This window comes from Calonectris borealis, chromosome 11 (assembly GCF_964195595.1).
Source record: "Calonectris borealis chromosome 11, bCalBor7.hap1.2, whole genome shotgun sequence".
Classification (NCBI taxonomy): domain Eukaryota; kingdom Metazoa; phylum Chordata; class Aves; order Procellariiformes; family Procellariidae; genus Calonectris; species Calonectris borealis.
The window spans coordinates 11,618,162-11,635,723 of record NC_134322.1 but is presented as its reverse complement, the minus strand read 5'-3'; the positions used below and the strand labels follow the sequence as shown (position 1 = coordinate 11,635,723).

Sequence of the window (17,562 nt, the reverse complement as noted above, 5' to 3'; positions counted from 1 at the left end):
TAAAAGTAAACTTATATGCAAAGTTGAAAAAATGCAGAATAATGTACCAGGCTAAGGGGGATATACTAAATATGAGTAGAGCTGGTAGCGAACACATTTCTCGTTGTAGACTGCAGTTCTGTTGAGATAGAAGTATTTTTGGAGATACTTCTGTTGATTCTATCATGGAGAGATTTTGCAGGGGAAAATCTGCATTTAGGAGCAGACTGTTTTAGGAGCTAACCGGTTTAGGTTTGTCATTTTAAGATAACTTTTCATCATATCACAATATGCATTTTGAGAAGCCAGAATTTGCAATTAAGTGTTTGGGATATTCTTGAAACACCCCTTCAGCAATTAAAGATTTAAAATATTTTTTGGTGAATCACAAAATCTTTAGATTGTAGTCTAAAAATCTGAATTCTTAACATACGAATTATTGGAATTTTTGGTAAAATTGAATTTCGTCTACTACAGGTTTAATGAAGAACATGCCTATTTGATGACTAAAAACAACTGAATGATGCACTTCAGTACACTTTTTAGAGAAGACTTTTAAACCTGGCTGAAGATCCTCACAGTCAAATTGCTGCTAAAGGGCCATTTGTGGAAATGAAATCCAGGTGTGTTGAAAGACAGGCTGCCGTCAGGCAGCTTTGGGGATTGCCTCATCCAGCTGGACCGCGGCTCCCCGGGCCCGGGGCTGGGGCCTGATCGCTCCGGCTGCTCTTTCACCCCGACTCGCGGGCAGCACCGAGCTACCCCTCGGCGGCCAGCGCGGGGGGTGCCGCGCCGCCGGGCGGGCCCTTCCCGCCGGGGCCCCGCCGCCGCCCAGCAGCAGCTGCACGCGGGCAGGCGGCTGCCGCCCCCCGTCTGGGCTCGGCGCCGCTCCGCGCCCCTGCGGCCAATGGGCGGTGCCGGGGGCGCGGCGGGCCGCTATAAAGGCGGCGGGCCGGGCGGAGCGTGCAGTTGCGCTGCCGGGGGGGGCAGGCGCGGGGTCGTGCGGAGCTGTCCTGCCAGCAAGATGCTGCGGGTGCGGTGCTTGCGCGGGGGCAGCCGGGGAGCTGAAGCGGCGCATTACATCGGCTCGCGGGTTAGTGCCACGCAGATCCGCCGCCGGGCTCAGAGGGGCTGGGGTTGAGGATGCGCCGTCGCGGGGCGGGGGGGGCTTGTGCAGGCGTACGGGGGTGCTCCGAGCGGTGGTGAGCGGGCGCGGGACGGCCACAGGCTGCTTTTACTGAGGCTCACCCGTGCATCCTCCCAGTTCAGCAGCACAGGGTTCAGTGACTCCAGTTGCCACTGTCAATGCTGTGCTCCCATGTCATTACTCTCCTAAACTAAGTGTATTTTAAAAGGCAAATTGTCCTTTAAGCATCTAGTAGGCTGTGAATAAATTAGAATGGCTGTAACAAACTGTGTTTCTGTTAATGCTCCAAATAATGTACATTGCTTTGGGATTACAGTGTAAGGCACTTGTGGACTGAACTATTGCTTTTTGCCTTTTCCAAGGGAAACATAATTTTCATTCTTATTTTTATTTTAAGCTTGGAAGAGTCTTTACAGCATGGGTGCAGCGATCTTTCCAGAGCACCCAGGCAGCTACAGCCTCCCAGAACACCTGTACTGCTGATGACAACAAGGCTACTAGCCCTGTGCCTAAGGACTGTCCTGTTTGCTCATACAATGAATGGGACCCACTGGAAGAGGTCATTGTGGGAAGAGCTGAAAATGCTTGTGTCCCACCTTTTTCTGTGGAGGTTAAGGTAAACAATGAAAAAACAACCTTAAATAGGAAATAATGCAGGCTTTATATATACAATTTGCTTAAGCTTTACAGTGCACAAGGTGTGGTGGTTACTCGAGGGTGATTCTTTCAAAGTAGTTGTTTACATGTGTGAAATTTTACAGCACAGCCATGTTGGTGGGAGATATGCTTTTCCTTCCGGTTTCAACTGAATTAGCTGTTTTAACAGAAGTCAGTAGTAGAGAGAATCTCCAATATGTACAATCTGCTCTAGTAATACAGCTCTGATGCTGTCAAAGTACACACTCTAGCATTTGAGATGGTTGGTAGTGCTGATGAAAGTTTAATTGGGCTCAAAACTAAGTAGGGTTACCACTTGGAAAAAAAGTGTAGTTTTCTACTTAATAGTCTGAGAAAGATTGAGTTCTATAGCTGTAGACTAGCAGGACTGTTCTGTTTAAATGGCTTTTAAATAGCTCACTGGAATTCTTATGTGCTACTGTAGGTATTGTATGGAAATACTACTCCTCTGTTCTTCAGAGTTTTTCTGTGCCTAAAATTATAACAGCAACCTAAATAAATCCACATTTCTTTGTTCTCTGAAATGTTGTGTTTTAGAACAGGAACACTCAAACAATGGGCTTGGTCCAGATTTTTATTGTGTGCTTTACCTGGACTTTAAAGTTGCCAGGTATGTGTTGTTACCTGCGTTTGTGGGGATCTTGATCTTGAATTGTTCTCTTCCAGTGTTACAGTACAGTACTGCCTCCAAGGCAGCACGTAATCCGTGGGTATCACAGCAAAATGTGCTGGCACACTACTTCTGCTGAAGAGACCTTAGTAAAATTTTAAAGGATATCTTGACAAAGTTGACCAGAAGACCTCCGTTAAAAACAGAAAGGGAATTCTTCTGATCTGACATTGAAGGAATGGCAAACAAAGATACTGAAAATATGTTTAAAGTGCTGGAAATGGTAGTTTAGAGGAAGTTTGAGATGTACTTGTGGAGAAGACTTCTCTTCCCCCAGCCCCTTTCATATTTGTATATTTTTCTTTGGAATCTGGGCAATGATTCTGGGCAAAACTGTTTGGAGGAATATGAATGAATTACTGCAACTTGGTAGTTCTAATGCCCAGATACAAGAGTAATCATTTGACTTGGGACATTTGAGATGATATCTTGGCCCCGGTGAGCATAATGAAAACTTTACCACTGATTTCATTATATATATTATATATTTCATTATATATATTATAAATACATGACTTGTATTTACTACTTGAAAGCTGAAGCTCAGTTACCAACCTCTGGAATCGTGTTTCAGACACTCCAAAGATATTGTAGCAGCTTCAGAAAAAGAAGTGAATGAGGATTGGCATTTCTAATATACAAGTGTATGTATGTGCATTTATGTATTTAAAACTGCCATAATGAATGTACAGAAAGAGTAAGGAAAGAACATTTCTAACTTTGTTACATTGTAACATTAAATGAGACAAAATTCTGTTCTCGAGTAGCGGCCAAGGGCTTGCTTTACTGTCAGAAAAAATACTCTTTCAAATGTCTAACTTGAAGTGTGGCATGCTAGCCACATGCTAGCCTGGTTCTAGTGCCTATTAAGCCATAACTAATCAGATGAGGTCAGAACTTCACCTTCTGTTACATGTGGTATCAAAAGCTCAATGAGGAGTGTCAAAGTATAGGATTACCTCTCCAATTTGAATACCTACAACTTGGGGTTAAAGCAAGCTTTAGCTTTGCTTTATGTAAACTGTCAAGTCTAAAGAATACATTGGCCACAACAGGTAATGGTAATAGGGAGTGCCAGCTGAGATGTGCTTTCCTCTAGTTTTCTCTGTTTTGTCTTAAATTGTGCTGCAACAGTAACTGTACCTGGGAGCCTTGCTGAATAATCCAAACAGTAGTCCAAATCCTACCTTGCCAATACTGAAAGATACTAATAGATTCAGTTATTGTTCAAATCTCTGCTATGTGGCTGAAAGGTAAGGTGCGTATGTGTGTGTTGCTCTAGTGTAACACAACAGCCAAAAATCCCTGCTGCTGTCCCTGTAAGTAGCAATACTAGGGTTGATGTGTATCACATGCCTTCTGCCAAGCATGAATGGGGGTCATTGGTTATAAAACTGCAGTTTAAAACTAGCGAATTTGTGTTGTATAAGGAAAAATTGAGGCTTTGGACCTGAGACGCTTTAAAAAGCACATCTCAAAGTATAACAGTTTTGGCAAATACTTGCTTTGAGGTACTTCTAAGTTGTGTTTTAGGATTGTACGCATGTTTATTTACAAAATATTTAAGTGCAGGAAGTATGGCTGCATTCAGCACTCTTGAGACATGGTTTTGGTATACACAAGTCTCTTTGCTGTGATGTAGGAATGATGTGCTTGGCATAAGAAGGAGGAAGGAAGGAATTGAATAGGGAGCCCTCATATCTGATGAATACTAATGAGCTGATGCTTTATTGCATGTCCTTTTGGGAGCTTGAAATGGGCTATTTAGGTTATATAGAGGTAAATACACTATTGGGTAACATGGGAAATCTTAACTAGGATGTTAACAACTACATTATTTAGGAAGATGCCCTTTTTTTGAATTAGCACTTTGGTCAAAAATCTTACAGTTCAGATGTATTCTTCTGAAGCAGTTGACAGTCAGTCTTTGCTCTTCAGCTTTATAGCTTTGTACTCTGCAATGTTTTTCAGTATACTTTGTGAATAATAATGAAGTTTTGGTGAAGAGGTATTATTACCACAGATCATTATACCTTGAGTGAGAAGCTGGGGGGATGGTGGTGCGTTTACTACTGAATTAGGCAAAAAGCATTTTGATCCGAATTTCTGTTTCAATGTACTAAATTTAATAACTGTCATTACTAGCTTTAAGGTACATCTCGAGAGCGTTAACATTGATAATGTTAATTGTTTTCTACGACAAAAGTTTAAAATGTATAGCAACTGTAGGGAGTAATTCTGCTATTTCTTAAAGACAATCTTCTTCTTGCAGCACACTCTTAAATTTCTTTTCAAAAAGAAAGGGTTTTTCTTAAATGCTGCTACGGTTTCTCAGGTACTCTCAGACAGTAGGTTATAAGGTGCATTAAGGAGATTATTTAAAGCTCTTTTCTGTGTCCTGGCCATGGTACTTCTTAAACAGTCTGAAATGAGTTGTATGTATATGATCAAAGGGGCCTGAAATCTCAACCCTGAATTAGTATGAAATAGATGTCTCAGTCATATACCCTTTTCCCAGTTATTCAGAAGGTAGGGAATATAAGTGATGTTATGGTGTTAACCCTTACTCTATCTTAACTTTAAGATTATGCCATCATATTAGTGCCACACAAGTGTCACTTCTCAGGTTTGAAAAAGAGCAGTACTAGAGGATGTACCTGGTGAAGAGTGGAGCGGCACTTCTTAGAAATTAATGATATTCAAATACATCATGGGTGGCTCTGAAAATAACTAGCTTTACTCCTTACGACAAATTTGTCTCATTAGCAGAACAGGTTTCCGCAGGAATGCTAGGCACTTCATATGAACTGCATGTGACTTCTGAACAGCTGGCAAGTCTGAGGTGATCAAATTACCCAAGACCTCGCCTAGAGAAAAAGAATATATTCCTTCAGGAAGGATGGGAAGAAGCTTCAGTACTGGAGGAGCAGGATGGCCATGCTGAGACCTTTGCCTGGGCTCTCTATATAAATGTTAAGGAACAATTGAGCATTTATCTGAAGCATTGAAGCTTCTCCCTCTTTTTTTTCTTCCTCTCCTGCCCCTTTATTTTAGAAGAAAATCAGCAGGGCATTAACAATTCTTAGCAACTCTTCAAAATATGGCAGGAATCAAATATAAGGCACACTATGACTTGCTATGGTCATAACACATACAAAGCAATGGGAAGTCAGTGAAAGAAGAACAAGAAACTTTGAACATTAAGAATTGTCTTATGCATCTATTTCACTCTACCAAAATAACCAGAATGATGCTTATTCTTTGTCACTTACCTGTCCTTTTGTTTTAGGCCAACACATATGAAAAGTATTGGGGATTTTATCAGAAATTTGGAGGCCAGAGCTTCCCCAAAGACCATTTAAAAAAAGCTATTGCTGAAATTGAAGAGATGTGCAATATTTTGAAAGGAGAAGGTGTAATTGTCAAGAGGCCTGATCCAATTGACTGGTCTGTGAAATATAAAACACCTGATTTTGAGTCTACAGGTAAATGTTCCTCCATTGTTGAAGGCTGTGTGTGTTTAGCTCTTGTCTGAGACATTTTGGATGTCATCTAGTCTACCTTCCTGCTTGGAGCAGGATTATTGCCAGTGCTAGATGAGGTCAGTAATAGCTTTGTGTAGCCATGACTTGGAAAATCTCGAGAGATGGAGGTTCTGCCACCTGGTTTGCTGACCTGTTCCAGTGTTGCGTGGACTTCCTAATGAAAGATGTCTTCCTAATACCTAACCTGCATCTGTTGCCAGATTCCCTTGCTATGTTGTCGCTGCCACTACCAAGAAGTGTTCATCTGTTATGTTTAGTGGCCCAGAAAGTAGCTGTAGGCTGTTACTGCTTTGTCCCCCACTTGCCACTTGAAATAAACTCAGGTTCCTCTACTTCTCCTCCCAGGTCATGTGCTTTAAGGCCCCCCTGACTGTCTTGATAGCCATTTGTTGGATCAATCTTAAACTATGGAGGCCAAAACTAGAAACAGTTTTCCAGGAGGATCCTCACTAGTGTCAAGGAAATTTGAATGTCTCTTTACCTACTGGCCACATTCCTCCTTGTATAGCACCATGTGGCTTTGGTTATTTGCAGTGAGAGCACACTGGCTCATACACAGCTTTGCATCGAGCGTAGTCTCCAGGCTCCTTTCATGTCAAATGTGTTCCTCAGTTGTTCTAGTGGAATTCAAATTCATTGGGGAACAGGTAATGATAATGAAAAGTCTAATGGGACTGGTTTCTGCACTAGTCCTGTGTTCTATCAAATTCCTCTTCTGTGCTGTTACTTTTTAAAAGGATGGCGTATAAAGAAATGAGGTCCACTTGGAAAACTTGCTACCTGTCATCACCTTTTAAAGTCATCTGAGTAATTCATAAGCATTTGTCTAGATAATTTCCAATAACCAAATTATGAAGTGGAGGCTTATAGATTGTGGATGGCTTTCATCTAGCTGTGAACTAGTTATGAGTGAGGCTTTGTAACAAAATGTTGCAAGTATTTTGAACAAAAAATGTCACTTTGAAAACTTACTGAAGAATGTAAGGACCTCAAATTATGCGCTGGTTTCCTGACTTTTATAGAGATGCTTTTTGCCAGTCCTTTGGATAGAAGTAATGGTAAAAAGGAGAGTGAAAAGAGAGTAAGCTGAAAGAGCTCAGGAAAGTATATTTGTCTCGTAGGTTAATGGCGTTTTTCCTTTCAGGTATGTACGCTGCCATGCCAAGAGACCTCCTGTTGGTGGTGGGAAATGAAATTATTGAAGCACCAATGGCTTGGCGTGCTCGGTTCTTTGAGTACAGAGCGTATAGACGAATAATCAAAGATTATTTCAACCGTGGTGCTAAGTGGACAACTGCCCCCAAACCCACAATGGCAGACGAACTCTATGATCAGGTATTGTTCTCATTTTGCTTCAGAACTTCAGTTCTGGTTATACAGAATTTTGTTGATAGTTTCAACCTGATATCTACGTTTCACAAAATTGGGGCTGGGGAGGAGGGAGGAACAAAACAACTCTGGAAATTTGTGATTTTTCTAATGTATGCAAATATTCGGTAGCCTTTCCAGGTGAAACTGAGTGTGCAATTAGGGAATAAGAAACAGGAAGTTGTGCCTATTGAATTGTTTTGATTACTGGCTATAACTTAGCATTACTAAAGAGGAAGGAATGCTAGAAAGACATCACAAAGATTACTTTAAAGAATTGAGATTCCCTGAGAATGTCCATATGTCCTGAGTGTATCAGGAAAGTGGGAAAGAATATACATTTTGTCACAGAAAAAAACTCATGATCCTTGTTTTGTGTGATGATTAGTATTTTGAAAGTTACATAGAAGAAATAGTAGAGGATCTAAACTGTGAGTATTTGCCTTCCAAATATTTAAGTTAATATTTTCTTTTTTTCTTTTGTAATAATTTTGACTCAGACAATTTTGGTAGTTTCCTGTAGGCCCCCAAATGCATTAGGACCTTGGTAAGAGCATCTACAATAAGTGCAGTAAAACTGGACGTGGAATGATTTTAACTTTCTGGGAACAGTGACATCTTATCAATGATGCAAAGAAGTCTTTGTTAAACAAAATTACCTTAGAGTAATCTGCCCATATTAGAAAATTTCCAGAGCCTGTTCTGAAGCATGCTTACTTATCCAGTAGTTTTTGTTTGTGCTGGTTTTTTTTCCTCCTCATTTGTTCTTAATTGCATTGTTTCATTCTAAAATCTATTTAAATTCCTGAAGATCTACCTTCTAACTTGAAGTACTGCTCCATTCTAAAATGTGGAAAAAGTATGGAGTCCACCTTTGGTAGGAAATAGCTTGCATACTAGTATTGCTGTCACTGTGCAGTGATTTGTTGGACTGATAGTTAAACTCCACTGGTAATGAATACGTTTGATCCAGAAGCCAGAATATTATAGAGACAGTGGCTCTGAAGAACAATTAACTTCTTGGTATAATTATTATCTCTTATCTCATCACCTATTCTTGAATGTACTTAAAACCTTTTACTTAAACTTCCACATTTATGCTTTGGTTTTCTTATTCTAGTAACAAGTAAACCAAACCACCTCCAGGAACATACTAGCTATCAATATAAACATTTTTTTTTAATTTCAAAATACTCTTCAGTAGCAAATAGTTTGAAAACTTTTCCTTACCATCTCCAATTTAAAGTTGTTATTCTTTTTTCTGTAACTAGGATTATCCAATCTGCTGTCTTGAAGACAGGCATAAACTGGCTGCTCAAGGAAAATTTGTAACTACTGAATTTGAGCCATGCTTTGACGCTGCTGACTTCATTAGAGCTGGAAGAGATATCTTTGTACAAAGGAGCCAGGTAAACAAAGGTTTCTTACAACATTTTTGGTATCTATCTTCATGATTGATACTTGTATTTATGTTCTTTTTAAATTCCTGAACAGCATTAAAATAATAATGTTGACAAAAGAAGTTGCTATTTGTAGAATGTCTGATATATAGGATGAGACTGTCTTACAGCTAAGAGGTTAGCTAAAGGCACAAACCTCTATTATTTTGGCTTTAAATATTTATTTAAATAAAACCTTAGATAAACTAAGCTTGGATGCAGTTTATATTCTAGCGTAGTGAAACTTTGTCCTGTTTTCAGGTTACAAATTACATGGGCATTGAATGGATGAGGCGACATCTTGCACCAGACTATAGAGTGCATATAATATCCTTTAAGGATCCTAACCCTATGCACATTGATGCCACTTTTAATATCATTGGACCTGATCTTGTGCTCTCTAACCCAGACCGTCCCTGCCATCAGGTAAGAGTGTAGCAGAGGGGAAAGTATTTTGTGTTTAAAAATGACTCGGCTAGATTACGTCCCTGCTGGATAGTTGCTAATCCACAAGTTTATTTTGTATACACTTGAATAATACTAAATTATCGCATTTAAATAGCACTCTCAGTTGTTCAGGAACTTATAGATGTATTTACATCTTGACTGTAGAACTTTCTCAGCAGTACAATGACCATTGTTCTCCCCCAGTTTTCTGCTACTGCTCTTTGTGCTTTCTTACTGTGAGGCTAGGCAGACGTGTTGTGTGTTTCTTCCTGTGTACGTGGTTTAAATGTGATGGAAGTGATCTAATTTGTAATAATGTAGTATCAAAGCAAGTACATAGGATATACTCCTACTCTGAACACTTCGACTACTTAAATATATTTAATTGTATCCAAGGAGAATTTGAGGGCTTTCTGCTGTTCAGATGAGTAATCCCCCTTTTTATTCTTATTTTGGAAGCCTCTGCTTTGGTATTGTTAACTGTCCCAATAGCAGGAGGCTGGTAATTGCTCAGGCATTCAGCTCTGTATAACTGAGCAAGAAATACTTTCTGAAGAGTAGGAAGGAGGAGAGACATGGTTCAGTATGTAAAACCTACTACTTCCGTCTGAGAAAAAGCTAACATTGCTTAACAGTGCAATCAGATCAGAAAGCCCTTCAGAGAGTAAGAGCTCATCGCTGTTACAGGCATGTTACCTGTACTGCCAGTGCTTGAGGATTTCTGTGAGGATCCCCATGATCTCGGGAGCTGTACAAACACATGGGAATAGCTAAGCTGATACTTCATCAGTGGGACAGAGCTGTGAGAGCAGAGATGATGGAACCATGTGCGCAGCATAGCTTTTAGAAGCAATATTAGTCTCTTCATAGCAAGTGGCTTTAATGCAAATGGTCCCATTGAATTACTGCCTTTTAGTAATATCCATTATGAGAATATATTTTTTTAAAACAATCATAGTCTTCTCCTCCCCTTTTCCCTTCCCCAGTTTTTCATAATCTCACTTGCAAGAGGAGGCTCTTGGTCTCCTTGTGTTAAACCCATGTGCTGGGACTTTTTTCATGGAAAACTGCTGTCTGTGTAGATAGAAAAGGTAGATGCAGCTTTCTTTCATAAAAACTGATTTGGCAGTTCTAGATGACCAGGAAATGAGGGAGAGGTGCGGGTGAAAGGAGGCTTTTCTTTAAAATCCTGGCAGGCCGGGCTGGTTATTGAGTTTTCAGAATCGGAGCTCCACCTCGTGGTAACACTTGAATAAAGAGCTCTTCCAAGTATTCAGACAATGAAGTTGAAAAGTCAGTTCTCCTTAGCCAAATTATCCTCCTCTTATTTTAACTTAATGGTGTAATTCTTAGAGACACAAATTATTCCCTAGGATGCCTTTATTTTGTTCCCTTTGTTAAATAAACTGCATATTAAGTTTCTTATGAAGCATAATGCAAATGTAATTTTATGTGGTATTTTTGTTTCTATAAATGGCAGTGTAATTCATATCAATGGCTTTTACAGTCATATGGGAAGAAATAATACAAAAAATAAAGCATTTAATACTTTTGCACTGTTACTAATATCTTTACTTCACAGTAAAGATGTGTGTTACCTTTTGTCTTTAACATATCTTAGTATACCTACCTATATAAAAACAGTAGAAACAAATGCTAGTAGTATGCAAAGTTTGAAAAGGCTTTAAAAAATGCTTGTATGAAAACTGGGTTTGTAGATGGAACTTGAATGAGGGCAAGAGTAGTGAACAGAGAGGAGGGGATGTCATGTATATTGAAGTAGTCTGAGAAAATGTGGTATAGGTTGGAGGACAATGCTTTAAGAACCCTGTTTAGAATCTAATTAAATTGCTCTTTCAGATTGAGCTCTTCAAGAAAGCAGGCTGGACTGTGATTCACCCCCCTGTGCCACTCATCCCAGATGGTATATTCACTCTTTCTTTTCTAAGAATTCCAAGAGTATTCTTAAGAGTTTTAATATGGGGCAACATTGGTACAGTAGAAGGTTCATTCTCATGTGTTTAGATCACCCACTGTGGATGTCTTCTAAATGGCTCTCCATGAATGTCCTAATGCTGGATGAGAAACGTGTGATGGTGGATGCCAATGAGACATCAATTCAGAAGATGTTTGAAAATCTGGGTATGTCCTAACATATTTCAACATATACTTAAAAAGAAATGATCTTTATACCAGCTGTACACATCAGGATGAATGGAGGTTTCACTTAAAGTAGTCAAAGCAGCCAGCACTGGAAAAGGTACGCAAACAATTGGATTAGCAAGTAAGAATCATTCAGTGATATCTCTCCTGAATACTTCTGTCATGTTCACATGGGCTGCTTACATCTTGTGCCCCCTACAGCTTGCAGCAAATAAAGGTATGAGTAGCAATTAAAGTTACTGCTAGCATGCTTTTGAATGAGCTTTTTTAATGTAAAACTGTCTGTTCAGTTTGGAGGTCAAAATCTGTCTTGGAGAGGTTGAGTGAGCATATTGCTGAGTGATGTAGAGCTGGCTCTCCCTCATTGCCAAAATGCTTTCAGATTTTTCTAGTTTCAAACTCATTGTACTTTAAATGGTCAAATTGAGACCACTTAACCCAGGTATTTCTGCTCACTTGTGGAGATTCTCAGTCCTGTGAGATGTAACCTCATGATAGGGTTTAGATATGCAGCGGTAGGAGAACAGTAACAGAATATAAAATCTGAAAGTCTTATTATGCACAGCTAACTCCAAAGACAAATAATATAGAGTTAAAAATCTGAACTCATGCAGTTAATCCAATTGTTTCCATCGTGCTGGGAGGGAAGGTTGTAGGTAGGTCTACTTGTGGCTCATAGTTGGTTAGTAGGAGGGTAGCCAGATTGCTTGGTGCTACAGCCAGCTGACTACTGCTGCAGGGTAAAAGTACATGGAGATGCAGAAGTTGAGGGTAGAAAGACGACTGGTGGGTAGATGAGAAGTCAAGGGAAGTGAGGGATCATTGTATTCTAGAATGAAAGATAATACTTCTCAATAGCAAAAGACTCCTTTAAAGGGAGAAAAATGATGGGAAGGAGAGAATGATTGAAAGGTGGAAGATAGCAACTGTGAACCTAGACGGGTCATGCCATGGATGTGAGTGCACTTACTGAAGCTTCCCTCAAATGTGAGACAGATCGCAGGTGAGAACCATGCAATCTAATGCTTTAATCTGGTTTTAAAGACTGGCTATACAACTTTTAGTGAATCACTTAGCTTTTCAATCTTAGGTTGTTTTAATTCTCTGCATGACTGAGGAGCTGAGGATTTATAAATGCTTGAAAGTAGTTAAAAAATAAGGCCATTAATGCTAATCATGACATATCTTTCACACTTGAACTTCACAATCTGTCTGAGTTCTAAATAAACTCCTGTAGTCAGTTCCTAGGACTGAGATGGGTCTACTGGGAACAAAACTATTGCTGACCTAGATGATAGATTCTACCAAGCTGCTCCTGAAAGTACCAAGAAGCAAAAAGGCAAAATTCATAACAGAAAAGTCTTTTGATCCTAGTCTATCTGTCAGGACTTTGTATAAGCTGAGCCACAGCTGAAACATCAGAGCTGAAAAGAAGTGGGAGGAAGCTTAACCTAGGTAGTAAGCGTAACAGCCTCTTTCCCCTTTCAGAGAAAGAGGGACTCAGAGCTCTGTACTTTGAATGCCTCTTTTCTTGAAAGGCACTTGAAAGAGAACATTTAGTGTCTGAACCATAAATGCTCACACAGATCTATGTAAATGTGCCCTGGTCATATATTGTAGCAGAATTTCAGCTAATTCTTCACATACCGCAAAAACTGAATTTTTCTTTTTATTACTGGCACATCATAACATATCAAACACGGGCTGTGCTCCAAGCACTATATATTCCTGAGGGTATTGCTGGAATAAACAAGCCAGCTATGTTCCTAGCTTGTTCTCTGCCTAGAATTTGGGAAAAGAAATTCTTAACAAATGAGTAGGAAATACTTTCTGTACTTGCATCTAGCCATATGATCTGATAATGCTTTATCTAGTGTTATGATCAAAGCTTACCATGTGAATTTGAGATTTTAATTTTAAAGTATGCAATGTATGTTTCTTGCAGGCATTTCTACAATTAAAGTGAATATTCGCCATGCCAATTCATTGGGAGGTGGTTTCCATTGCTGGACATGTGATATCCGCCGGCGTGGTACCCTACAATCTTATTTTGACTAGTTATGAGCCCGATAGGCAGCAATGGTTCAGCTTCTAAAATAAGCATAGGAAATTAACAAATTTATTTCACTTTTGTTAAAACGACTGCATGAGCTCTAGTGCTTGATCAGTGGTGTCCTTACAGTGGTCTGGTAAATGACTTATTCTTACATACTCTTCACTTTCAGCAGTACAATTGAAACTACTTCCATCAGCAATACAGGTTTTCTGGCTGGCTTTTTGAAAGATGTCCTTCATCTGTGAAGCCATTTCACATTGGGTTTGAATGTAAAACGTGACAAGATAGGTAAAGGGTCTTGCTAGAATAGCTTGGCCACTAATATTGGACATCTACCTCTATCTAGTTACCCTACCAAATAGGCAGCTTGAAATGTTAAACTTGAGTAAACTTTTCTTATTCCTTTTAATCAGTCTATTGTTCTAATATATTCATGTTTCATGAAGTTAAAATGGATGCAACTGTACAGATCTCTTATGGAACCAAGTAATTTTATAATGTTTTTCGTGTTGAGCCATACAGATCTTTACAGAGAATTTCCAGTATGATCTCACTTTTAAAACATGTTCACTTACTTCCCATGTCCTACATTTTCTTCTGATGCATTTGTCATGCATCTGAATACATTTTTATATTCCTTTTTGTATTGCTGAAATCGGTTTTTATTTAACTTTTAAGTGTACAAATGATAGCTAATATTCTGCTTGTACAGGTTTCACTCTGAATTGTTTACATAACTTTAAAAAAAAAGGCACAAAACAAAAAAAACCTCCACCAACAACTCCCCTCTAACCCTAAACCTCTGACATCTTACAACCCCTTCTTCCTCCAACTGTAGCGGATACAGAAAGATGTATCAAACATGCCAGATGCTGTGAAGGAATTTGAGTATTGATTGCTGAATATGTACTTTTTATGCTAATAAAGTTTTTTGCATTCTCAATTTGTTGCCCTTCTGTAAGTAAGTAAGCATTAAATGTCTGGATGGGTATATGTTTTTACAATACAGATGGAATACAAAATACACATGGATTTTTTTTTTTTCTGTAAAACATGTAACATCTTAGGCACTTGTATAATGCAGGAAAGCCTTGTACTATATTGTTCATATAATATGTTTCTGCTTCTGTTTTGCACAGAAGTATGACTGGTGGGGGAAAGTAACATTAATAGATGTTTCTTACCAGAGTGTGGAGGAATCTACCAAGTCAGACAATGCAGTGCACCTTGACAGAAAAGGTCTTGCAAAATCAAATGTCAGGTATAACATGCTCACGTAAAAACTAGCATCACATTATAAGCCATATGGCCATATTTTACCCAGAGTTGGGTGGAACTAAACAGGTTTTATGTCAACAATCTCGAATGCTTTAAGATATGCCAGACTGGAAGAGCTAATGAGACAGCTGCCACCACTTGACCATGTAGAGATGGTCCCTCTTTTCCCTTTAAAATCAAGGCTCTTTAGACAATGGAAATTCATCTGAGTCTTCCTGTAACCAAGCTTTCCAATATTGACAATGGAGCTGGACAGCTGGGTAGAGGAGCCTGCACAGCAGCTCATCTTTCCCGTTGTGCTCCATGCTACAGTGCTGAAATGATGTCTGTGTGTTTGTACTTGGCCTAAGTAATCACAAGGTACAGCTGAAACCATTAAAAACTCTGGCCAAATGTAGATTAGTAGCAGGACACATGCACCCCTGATACCTCCAGGATTAAGGAGACTATATTTTTATATCATGTTATACATGAACCCTACCTGACGGGGCAGTGGAGCTTTTTATGAACATTACAACTGCTCTGACTTCATCTCAGTGTACTCTTCTGAAGCAATTGTGGTATAAGACCATCACAATTTCTTTGTTTCCCCCTAAATGAACATCATTGACCCCCAGTGATGAAAGTACTGCATGTGCCATGACCTTAATGTTCCCTTTCTCTGGAAAACATGCTGCTCTCTGCTCTGATATGATCAGTCATTTCTTTCTTGTTCGTCAGAGCAATGGGAAAGGAAGGATTGGTGGGAATGTCTGCCTGTTTATTCTGATAATGAAGGTGTAGTTCCTTCAAAAATAGCATAGACTGGAGATTTTGACATCACAGGGAAACACTCAAGACACATTTAGCTTCAGCATTAGACTAGTAGCTTAAGTTTAGTTCCCAATAAATGCTTGAACTCAGATTTCAATTACCACCATTCATACGCTATTCTGATTTGTAGTGTTGAATTAAGGCATGAGTATCCAATGATGAACATGGCTGAAAAATTATAAAGAACCTTGGGTAGTTGTTTATTCCCATCTGGGAGAAATGCAAAAAGCAAATGGCAAAAAATCCAACAAGGGCTGTAATTCACCCTTTGTGTTTGGGGGGAAAAATGCTAGAATTCTTTTTTAGCCTTTTCTGTTTTATACGGATTCTCACTTCTGTGATTCTCAGGCGCTGTTGCTTGTGGGCTGTTTCTTTTTAGGCATGTGAACCATGTACTCTTTGAATCTACTCAACACTTATGTGTTTTCCTAGGGTTTTAAAGAAAGTGTAGTAATTATTACTTTGATGACAAATACATAAGCTCTAATGCTGGCACAAAGCTGTCTTTACAGCAGGCCTGTCTCACTGATTTTTTTTCTTCAGTTCATTTTAGGAAGCTCAAATAACCAACCCAACCAAACAAAAATACTAACTAGGAAGTTTAGGCTTCTAGTTTAACAGGAAAGCAATGTTTTTACTATGCTTTCCTATTCAGACCATGACAAAAAATAGATTTCAAAGTTTCTAATGTCATAGTTTAGCTTTAGCCTTCTTATTTGTAATGCTCATTTGAAAAGCAGCTTCAAGAATTAATATCACTTTTCTTTGGTAACCAGGAATTTTGTTGTTTTACTTAGGTGAAACTAATACACAGATTAGCTAGAATTGCTCCTCTTCTGTACTCTTCTGGGCAAACTGAATTGTGTTTAAAAAAATCTGGGTATAGTCTCAAAGGATCAGAATTTTTCTTTTCGATTCATAAAAGAAATTCCATTTAGAAAAGGATATTATTCATCCCCAAATTTATGTGCCAAAACTCTGACTTTATAAACATTTCAGCCTTTTCCCAGCTTTTTTGCTTATCCCTTATCAAATGCTCTTTTTTTATCTTAAACTGCACACACAGTACCAAGTTTTTCACCTGGAAACCACCAGTACGCTTCTGAAATTGTTTGGTTTTTTCTGTTCGGTAACACAAGTTCTTTTACCTAATCCTTGGAGGTTTCGACTGGTTTGGAAATAGACTTGTCTCTTAAGTCATCTTTCATTCAAGAAGGAAGGCAGGGGAGTTGTTCCATGTGAGCAGGAGCTTTCTGTTCAATTTCAGTAGTAGTGTCAGAATACGGATTGGAGAGAGACACGAGCAGAAATGCACTGACATGGGGAAGCATCATTACCATCATTTTGGGACAGAGGATCTGATGGTGTGAATATTTTGAGACCTTCTCATACCTGACTCCTTCACTGACCTTAAATTGGTCAGTTAGCCAACCCGTTTCCACGTAAGTTAAAAAGGAACCACTCTTAGGTACTTCATGAGGTATAACGATGGTTAAACAATAAATGCCTGGAAACTGCTCCAGCCTACAAAACTGCCGAAGACTGTTTGGGAACCCTGTGGGATCCTGTGTAAGACTCCTGGAGCACAAGACCAGCGAGGACAAAGTTTGTATCTCGCCTGGAACTGCAATATTTTCCCACCAGTAAAGGGAGTACGAGAATTTATTCACAGGTATGTTTACAAATGTCCCTGGGGTGGATCTGCACATCTGTATTTCCAACTGTAAAATTACCATGTCTCACAATTTCTTCTGTCCTATCAGTGTTATTTGGAGATATGATTGTGCCGCTACAGGAGAGAATTTATGAAGTGGACAATGCAATGATAAAAAAAGTTAAAAGGTAAATTTTAAAGCTCTACTGGGCTTACTTTATATGGAAGAACTTGAAAAATGCTGATGAGAAGCAACATTTTCCCCAGTAACCCATTGAAGAGGGAGTGATACAGAGACAGCAAAACCTTTAGAGGAATGATGAAG

General features: G+C 39.2%; 1 protein-coding gene across 1 annotated transcript; it reads left to right on the top strand.

Moving 5' to 3' along the window:
- The first annotated feature begins 931 nt into the window (after positions 1-931).
- On the top strand, positions 932-14,435 carry GATM (glycine amidinotransferase). Its single transcript, XM_075159513.1, has 9 exons — positions 932-1,072; positions 1,524-1,742; positions 5,764-5,959; positions 7,164-7,354; positions 8,659-8,796; positions 9,088-9,252; positions 11,134-11,197; positions 11,299-11,415; positions 13,382-14,435. The coding sequence occupies exons 1-9, from the start codon at positions 1,004-1,006 to the stop codon at positions 13,492-13,494; spliced, it is 1,272 nt and encodes a 423-aa protein (XP_075015614.1). The 5' UTR covers positions 932-1,003; the 3' UTR covers positions 13,495-14,435.
- The last annotated feature ends 3,127 nt before the right edge of the window (positions 14,436-17,562 follow it).

What these genes read in the sequence shown, in the direction of transcription:
- GATM (XM_075159513.1), top strand. Translation starts at nt 1,004, where the DNA reads ATGCTGCGGGTGCGGTGCTTGCGCGGGGGCAGCCGGGGAGCTGAAGCG. An exon ending in TCTTTGTACAAAGGAGCCAG is followed by an intron (nt 8,797 to 9,087) that starts GTAAACAAAGGT and finishes TCCTGTTTTCAG; the next exon opens with GTTACAAATTACATGGGCAT. An exon ending in CAGACCGTCCCTGCCATCAG is followed by an intron (nt 9,253 to 11,133) that starts GTAAGAGTGTAG and finishes TTGCTCTTTCAG; the next exon opens with ATTGAGCTCTTCAAGAAAGC.